The 9,129-nt window shown below is 39.6% G+C and overlaps 1 protein-coding gene across 2 annotated transcripts in view; it reads left to right on the forward strand.

The window, feature by feature from the left end:
* The window catches only part of LOC138023586 (uncharacterized), a 26,874-nt gene extending 18,040 nt beyond the window's left edge, over positions 1–8,834 (forward strand). Inside the window, exons 5-6 of one of the 2 annotated variants that reach the window (XM_068870603.1) lie at positions 3,064–3,385; positions 5,276–8,834. In XM_068870603.1, the coding sequence (XP_068726704.1) occupies positions 3,065–3,385; positions 5,276–6,067 (1,113 nt within the window). In that variant the 5' untranslated portion in view covers position 3,064 and the 3' untranslated portion in view covers positions 6,068–8,834. The other variant, XR_011126715.1, reaches the window with a different exon arrangement.
* The last annotated feature ends 295 nt before the right edge of the window (positions 8,835–9,129 follow it).

The raw sequence follows: 9,129 nt of genomic DNA on the forward strand, positions 1-9,129 counted from the left end.
TTAGTTTTTCTGTCGAGTCCATGTTGAGCGTGAGATCTTGATCATCAAAAGGTCCAATAGAACTTTTCCTTCACCGCCGAATAAACTCAAAAACAAAGCGCTCAAAAGCTCGAATCAAATGAATCAAATGTGTTCGAAGCGGAGCATGCAGCATGCGCACTCATTTTGCCACGGTGTCCGTATTACCACCTTCTTGTACAACGTTTACTTTTTGCAACATAAAAATTTGTTGCTCAAGAAGGTGGTAATACGCACAAAACAAACCATCTCAACTTGCAACGCAACCGACATTGTTGCGCGACAAGTTGCAAGAAAAATGTTGCCCGTATTACTGGGCCTTAAGTATTTTAAATACAAATAACGAATTTAATTCAATGTTTGAGACGTGGTTCGGCAGAAACTTCAGCCTTTTTCGATGCAAGTATGACATGAGATGCAAATCTAAATATAAATAACTGCTGATAAATGTTAATGAGTACAAATACAACATGAGATAAATGTATAAAGAGTGCAAATTAAGTGCTTAAGTTCCTAACAAGATATTTCTATCCAGATTCGAATCTCATGTAACTCTTGCACTGAAGAAGGCAGAAGTTTCTGCTCAAACATGTCTGCAATATTGAAAATTGTTGTTTTATATTTAAAAGTTATTGCTTTTCTCCTGTTCTTAGACCAATTGGGCATTCGTTGTATCACTCTTTGTTTTAAGCTGTGTGATATGAAAGCACCATTGCAGAAAAAAGAGGAAAATTTTAGGAGAGATTTTTTCGAGGGGGCGGGGAAGGAAAGACGTACACCACCCTCCCCCACCCCCTCGAGAGAGCTTGCTCGCGGGCTAGAAAACCATTTGCGCCACCTATGGGATTGAAAAACGGAATGGTAAACTGGGATTTTGATTGTAGCCGGTAAAAATGAATGCGCTGTAGTATTTCGTGTCTCGCGTCTTTTGAGAGCCTCCGGTATTTTCCGTATTACTATTGTTTCATGTAATTTCCTTGTGCTGTAGGCCAAAAACGGTCAAGTTTGATTCCGCTGAAAGTTTTAGCGTCCAGTTCTTTTTACAAAGGCTTTTTCCATAGTAAAAAAAATAGTAAGGCAACAGTTATTTTAAAACCCCATTCTTTGACTTTTCTTCGACAGAAAGAATTCGCTACTAAGTAAAATTTGGTTTAAGGATGAACGCTCAAATCTTCCCTTGTCGGAAAGAAGCATGGAACGGCGACTTTGAAGTTTTGCAGAAAGGGAGAAAAGCTTAAATCGTTTAATGATTGAAAATCCACGATATTTGCGCAGATCCGATTAAGTAATCGAGAGGGATAATTTAAATATATGTGATAGTAAAAACTGCGATTGTTATTTGTTTGTTCGACCTGACAGTTCTTCAACTTGTTTTCAAGACGACATTTACACATTCAAAAGTGATACTTGATATCACAAAAGTTTCTAATTAGAGTTTTGGTTCGGACTTGTCCATTTTTTGCTCATTTTGAAAACATCTGCCTCACTCGCACTTAGGCCCGTTTCAAACGTCGAACTTTCACATCTACATCTACATGTTCCAGCACTGGGCCTAGTCCCTTTTTGACTTGTGGCTGTTTCTGCTTAGGTGGCCTCATACACCTCAAACCTTTTTAGAGACATCACCGCCAAGCCGGCCATTTCTGCTGGAGAGAACAGGACAGCCACAACACCGGGGACTTCATCCCCTACTCTTCTTGAATAGTGCTTGGGCTCTTTAACGTCCCACAGGGAACTTATGAACATAGAAGACATTTATGAGACAGTGCCTACGGTTTATAGTCCTTATCCAAGAAGACTTGAAAGTCTTAACCATTTGCAGATGAAATTACAAAGGCAGCACTTTCTCCTCAGTTATTTTAAGATCCTGAGTGTTGATCCGGCCGGGGTTAGAACTCCTGCATGACAGCCCGATGCTCAACCAACTGAGCCACCGGTGCCGAATTTAATGCAAATGAGAAAAATCTATTGTTTTCGCTCATTTGCATTAGATTGGGCACATGTAAAGTTCAACGTTTGAAACTGGCCTTAACTGATTGAAAAAAACATCCAAAAAGTAAGCATAGTCCATGAACGTTCATGATTTGTATCTGTAGTTTGGGGGAGACTGAACAGTTTTAATTGTATCTATTAAACCAAGACAGATGTCAAAAGTACGACCACCTTTGAATATTTTAAATAAGAAGTTCAACTCGTCCGTACCTGAACTTGAACACTTTGTGGTTACATCAAGTTCCCTTTTTCAATTAGACTAACCCAAAGACATTACCGTGAGGTGCGCCTTTCGGAATTGTTGATGGTTCGTTTCAGGACAATATTTTCTCCTCCAATTGTTCAAATTAGGAGGAAATTTAGGAAGAAACATCACCTCTGAAAACATAATTTGCGTTTTTGTGTTGAAAGGTCTTTGCATCAACCGTATGATTCCGAATGCGGTCTTCTTATTTTCTACATTTGTGTATTATGCGGCCCAGTGACATACTGGGCCTTTCAAAATCAACTAACTTTCGATCCAGTCATTAAAATCTCTCCGTACAATGCTGAAAAAATGTTTGCATGGAAAATGATTGGCAAATATATGATATCCGAAGCTGAATTGTCACAGAAAGTCAGACTTATGAAAGCATACAGTATTTCGCCGTAGAAATGTTTTCGAAACTAAAACAACTTACAAGAACGACTTTTAGACGAAAGGGTAGGGTAGGCATTCATGTATCATTTCAGTTTTTCAAAGGTTTAAAGTAAACGTAACTATCTTTCCGACGTCTTGAAGTATTTAAGTCTTTCTGCTTTTTTGTCACGGAAAATCTATGAACGAATTTTAATTCAAAATGTTTCGCATTCTCTAATATATTTTTGTTTTTATCCCTACGTTCGTATTTGTTGTTTAGAAACTCCTAACTGGCCTATTCGATTGATACGAGCAGGGATGCGGAGAGGTCACCCGCTCAGGGTATACTGACCTATACTCTGTGAGAGTGAAAGACGTTCCAACAGCTCTTTTTGACGGTTTCAAGCTTGTTTTGATATTTTACAATCTCTTAGGATGACTGTCGTTTACCGAGCTCTTTGGTTTGCCACGGTAGCGCTGATATTGATATTAACCTCTTCAAACAGCATGGAATATAAAACACCATTCGTGTACATATACAATGTGTTCACTAAAGATGTCGCGGTCATGAAGCATACTATTCACTCAGTGGAGGTTACCAGTGCAGTGGAGTGTTTTCGTCATTGCGCGAGGGTCTGTGGCTGCTTGGCGTTTCAAGTGACTGGAGCCAGTTGCGAGCTGTTGGACAATGCGAATAAGGATCTGGTAGCTAGACAAGGAACTCTCCTGTATATTATGCAGCAAAACGACGTCGAGGTTAGATGATACTTTGAGCCACGTCTTACCAGGAACATGCTTTAAATATTCTAAACCTTTCAGCTAACCATGCAAGTGTTAAGGGAAACTCCACTCCTTGTTTATAATCAAAATTGTTCGGATTTTTACTCAATGAAAGCGTTTGTATCACTTCCAGAATCGCTTATTTTTCTTTTCAGATTTCCTGGGCGCCGCCATCTTGAATAATTGTGACGTGTTACGGTTGCCCTATGGTTACTTTGTGTCTGAACCGTAACATACCGTAATACAATTGTTCAAAATGGCGGTACCTTAAAAATATGAAAATCAAAAAGTGATTCCAAAATTCATTTTTTTCTCAGTGATACAAACTTAAAAAAAAATTTGATTGCAGACGTAATTTTCGATTTGATTAACAACCTCAGTGAACGTGTTTTCAATTTTCTTTTTGTTTTATTATTATTATTATTATTATTATTATTATACATCAGGAGCTATTGAATACTAAATCAGTAGGAGCCGACAAGTAGTTCTACTGAGACTTAGAACTCGAATCGTTTTCTCACAAGCAGGAAATCATGACTAGGAGGGTACAACTTAATCGAGTTTATGAAATTCCCTGTTTTCGCAAATCCCATAATACACTTCATTTTTTTTTTTGGGGGGGGGGGGCGTTGTTTGCATTAAAACAATGGATATTCAATTCACTGAAGCGTGATACAGTCCCAAGAGTGAATACCTTGTATTGTTTTTATGTAAAGAACCCCCCAAAACGTACTGCATTATGGGATTGGGAAAATAGTCTCTGGAGGTTTTACAGAACAAGTTATTTTTAGATTGATTTTCCCGCGAAACTGGACCTTTCCAGCCAATCACAAGTCTTGCATGAGAAATTATATTACCCATGTGATCGATCGTGCAAATCGAATCTTATTTAAAACCTCGTCCAAAAAAAGCTTGATCTGTTCCACAGACCTAGTGTTGGAGCAACCTCGTTCCCAGGCTCTCTCTCAGAGAGAGCCTGGAAACGAGGTTGGTGTTGGAGTTGTAGGCTCCTGTTTATGGGCTCCTGTCAAAACTTGTTATTTTGAGATTCATGTCATCCATGTTCAGATGGAACGGTGATTGGTTAAGCAAACAATAGAAGGCTCTAAAGCTTTTCTTGTTGTAAACGTTCTGAGGAAATGATGAATCCGAGAGGAGATATGGTGGTGGTTTGAAGCCATAATCACTGTAGAAGAGTTCGCTTCAACTTCTGCTTCAATTCTACTTCTATTTGTGAATGATACAGAATAAAATAAAATGTTCATATATTTGAACTTCAGAAATTAAAATGCAGGAGAGTTGGAGATCATCGCCGTGATCTTCAGATTTCATGTATTTCAATTTCCTCAGTTCAAATATCTGAACATTTTATATATTCTGTGTTATCTATTCGTTCACTTCTTTCGGGAAAAAACTCGAACTCACAAGTGACCTGGGGTCCGTTCAGTTTTCGAAAGTCCCGGAACGTTTCGGGCTCTTTTCATTTCCTCTGTTTCTTGAAAAATGGAGAGCTTTTCAGCCATCAAACTTCACAACCAATTTACTTTTTGTTTATACCTTGAAAAGACGTTCAAAGAACAGGTTATCAAAACAAGCGGATGGAAGTTTCGGAAGTGACTTTTCGGACCCGAACAGTTTTCGGGACTTTCGAGAAACGGGCACCAGCTTTCAAATGGCTTGATAGCTCAGTTGGCAAATCGCGCGGTCATGAATTCAAGTCTCATTCAAGTATGAAACTTTTATGATTTCCAACTCTGGTGTACTGCCGTTTCTATTTTGTAGGCTCAGGTTTGTGAGCTCCTGAAAGGGTATATTGACTACTTAGTCAAATGAACGTTTGCTGAGTGAGTATACTTTTGTTTTCAGGGTAATGGGAGCTGTTTGAACGGATGTTGTGAATCTCGACCTTGCCTCAACGGAGGCACGTGCCGAGAAACGTGTGGTAACATCAAAGAACAGTATGCTTGCGCATGCTCTGAACATTACTATGGAAAAAGATGTGAATTGTTTAATCCAGCGGTGAAGTCTTGTCAATCTATCGCAAGGATTAAGCCAGGAGTGGTTTCTGGGATTTATGACCTCGTTATCAGCTTTAACAAGACTATTCGGACCTACTGTGATTTCAACTCTGAGCCTGGAAAAGCATGGACCCTCATAGAATCATTTTCCCTGGGAAACAAGGAGTTTTACAAAAACAAACCTTTTTATCACGACTTTCCACGAAACGAGAAAAATTTTACATGGGACGACTTCCGAGTCTCGTATCAAGCATTGGTTACCATCAGGGATAACTCAACACACTGGCGAGTCACATGTAGCTTCCCATCAGGCCTCACGTACTCTGACTACGCACGCGCATCGCTGACAGCCACAGACTTGTTAACCTTTGCAAACCAAGACAAATGCCGACAGTACGAGTATGTTTCGGTTCGAGGTATCAACTGCACGGATTGTGAGGGGATGCAAGTACAGAGAGATAATCAACATATGCATACTGATTCTTATTGGAGTGGTCAAAACAGCTGCGAATGGGACCCTAGGGCTGGTGCAGTTATGCATGAAGATAACTTTGGCTTTTATGATGTCACTAATCCACAACACAAGTGCACGAAAAATTCCCTCTCGACTACGCAGTGGTGGCTCGGAGCTGAGCTATAATTTGAAAGGCATTCTCATGATATCAATGAAACATGGTCTTGTTGTTCAAGTTTCAAGACAGACGCGAAGCTCTGGTCTATAAATGTGAAAGCAATACTATTTTGCACCAATGGTTTCAATTTAGATGAATGATGAGAGAAGACTTGATGCCAAGCGGTCCATATCCTACGAACGCAGACGTATTTCCGGTTGTCGTTTCGGCGGAGAAAAGTGACCGCCGGAAATACGTTTCCGTTCGAATGCCGTGAGGGTGAAGATTCTGAATCAGCCGGAATGGTCAGGACTGATGACGTTCTCTTTCTGTTACATTTTAGAGAGTTGGAGGGACTTAGCCAAAAGCGACTTAAGCATCTGAAGTGCTCTCCAAACTTCTACACAACTCATTTAAGGACGGTGCCTACTAATTAACAATATACTTGCCCCGGTGTGTTATTATGCAGGAAATGCAGATCTTAACAAGTGTTATTAAAATCCAAAAAGCAAATTCGGGGTAACCACGCATTTTTCAAAGATAATTCATGAATAATATTTGTAAAGAGCTTTAAAATACAAAGCAATGTATGGCGTTCTTTCTCAAATTGAAGCTTAATTATCTCTGAAAAATGCGTGATTACCCCCAATTTTCATTTTGGATACCAAGAGTACTTACTAAGATCTACTTTCTCCGGATAGTTTTAAACCGCGCAAAAATATCCCTGTATTAGTAAGCATCACCGATAGGAAATCCGAGTATCTCAAGATGCGCAGAACGTATGCGCAATAACAATAGTAGGCACCGTCCTTAATTAAGCAAAGCTAAATGACAGGGACCATAGTCATAGAAGAGTTCATTTCAACCTCTATTTTAAAACGAGTCTCAAGTACAATTCATTTCTTGCGAAATTCAGCCTTCATACCCACGAAATTTACAAAAACTGAGTAGAACCCTAAAGTCTCTCACTGCGACTAACTTGAACAGACCTTGAAACCGGGAACTGTTTTTTGTTTATTTTGTAACGTCAATAAAGATATGAGTCTTGAAGTCAACCAGCTTTCCAAAACAAACAAATGTTCAGTTTGGTGAAAAGGTGAGCCTTCTTAGCAGGATTTTTTATAATGCACAATGGCCCAACTGTTGATAGTGTGAATTTGAACGCTATGTTATAGTTTATATCTCGTGTTAGATTCGTTTTGATGGATGGATGATCCTCCAAATTCGTCTGGTACTTCATTTCTAAGGAAGACTTCAATTTGTACTCCCAAAAACGTGAATAACAAAATCTAAAGATCACCAAAGGTGCATGATTCATACGCCTTTGAAATGGTGGATAAATTCATAGTTTGTAGACAACTTCTAAGTATTACAGTTAGAAAAAAACGAACCGCTACTTTAAATTTTGCGTTTCTTGTAAGCATCGTCAGGCACTGGTCATGTACTAGTTAGACCGCTCTGACCATTCCAATCTTCCCGGGTACCGAATCCGAATCGATTCCTGGCCGATGCATTTTTCTTTCTGCTTCGAATTGCTTTAGTATAGTTTGGTGAGGAACTCCTGTGACGGGAATTACAGAAACGTCAAGTATTGAGAAATTTTCTTCTTCATTAAAGCATCGGCTTGGATTACATGCACATGTGGTTAGAGTGCCATCCAGTATCCCATCTATCTCGAATCCAATCCAATCCAATCCAATCCAAATCGGTTTATGCCCGATGCAGTGTTTTCTTTCTGCTTCGAAATGATGGATGATGGATAATATGTCTCTCATGCATGCACCTTGAGCATGTAAAATGTGCGCAAATAAGGAAAACATTTTAGTAATACAACCGTCTCACAGGTCTCATAAAAAGCGCTTAGGAACTCCTGTGACAGCAATTTGACAAATTTGTTGTATTGAGAAGTTTTGCTCTTCAATCAAGTATTTGCTGGGATTGCTGATGTGGTTAGAGCGCTTGCCCAATTCATACTTAACGGGCATCGAATCCAAAACGATTCCTGGCTGCTGCAGTGTTTTTTTCTCGACAAATTGGTATTTGTTGCTTGATAGAGCGGTTTTCAAATGAGTGTCGTAAAACCAAAACCAAAGTAATTACTTTGGCCAATCAAAAAGGACGAAGACAATCTAGTAAACCGATCAAAACTCGAAGTAATTACACGTGGCCGACACAAAGTGCGGGAAATTGTGCACGCGCGAGCCACGATTGGTTTTGTTTTTACTTCTGATTGGTTGAAAAAGTGGCGCGAGAACCGCCAAAAACCGCTCTAGGATGTCTATCATGCACCTTGAGCTTGCAACATGTGCACAAACGAAGAAAACATTTTGGTAATAAGACCTTGTGATAAAAAGCGCCTAGAAGCTCAGTGTTTTGAGAAATTTTCCGTTTCTTTCAAGCATCGGCTGGGACTGCTCATGTGGTTAGAGCGGCCGATTAATGTATAACTAAAAGAAAAATATAGAGCAATTGTCACAACGGGTTGAGCGAACCTTGATTAAGGGGACACTTACTAGGAATAAGCATTCCTTCCCTTGCCCCTAGTGAAGTCAAAGACGCTCTGAATTCGTCCTAAATGGATGTAATCAGAGAGGCCGGCAAAGTCAGATCAACTTGGGACGTAGTGCTTCGGTTCAGTAACTGTAACAGAACTCAGACCTCCTTCGCTCAACTCACAGGAAATCTGCCGATTGTTGGATGCATCCTAAACTAGGAGGAAATATGCATATATCTGATAGGACTGCACCAAAATTGGACATTATGTATCAATGGTAGTTTCTTTCCGTGAGAGCTATTTTCAATTTGAGGGCCACACGTTAGAAAACTGCTATAAATAAATATTAACCCTCGGTAAATAAAAGTAGTTTATTGCAGTTCTCAACGAGTTTTGTCCAAAGATTGAGAATTCCCAACTAATTTTTACACAGCCAAAGATCGCACAACAAAAAGAAACAGTTTTTTGGTGGTTTTTTGGGCGAATTCCCTTCTGAAGACAGTCTTGTCTCAGTAGAAGATGAATCTTCTCCGCCAGAAGCTTCTCCGAAAGGTTTGGCCTGATTTCACATTTGCCTCTAACATTGCGTTGATTAAC

Source organism: Montipora capricornis, chromosome 11 (assembly GCF_036669925.1).
Source record: "Montipora capricornis isolate CH-2021 chromosome 11, ASM3666992v2, whole genome shotgun sequence".
Taxonomy (NCBI): domain Eukaryota; kingdom Metazoa; phylum Cnidaria; class Anthozoa; order Scleractinia; family Acroporidae; genus Montipora; species Montipora capricornis.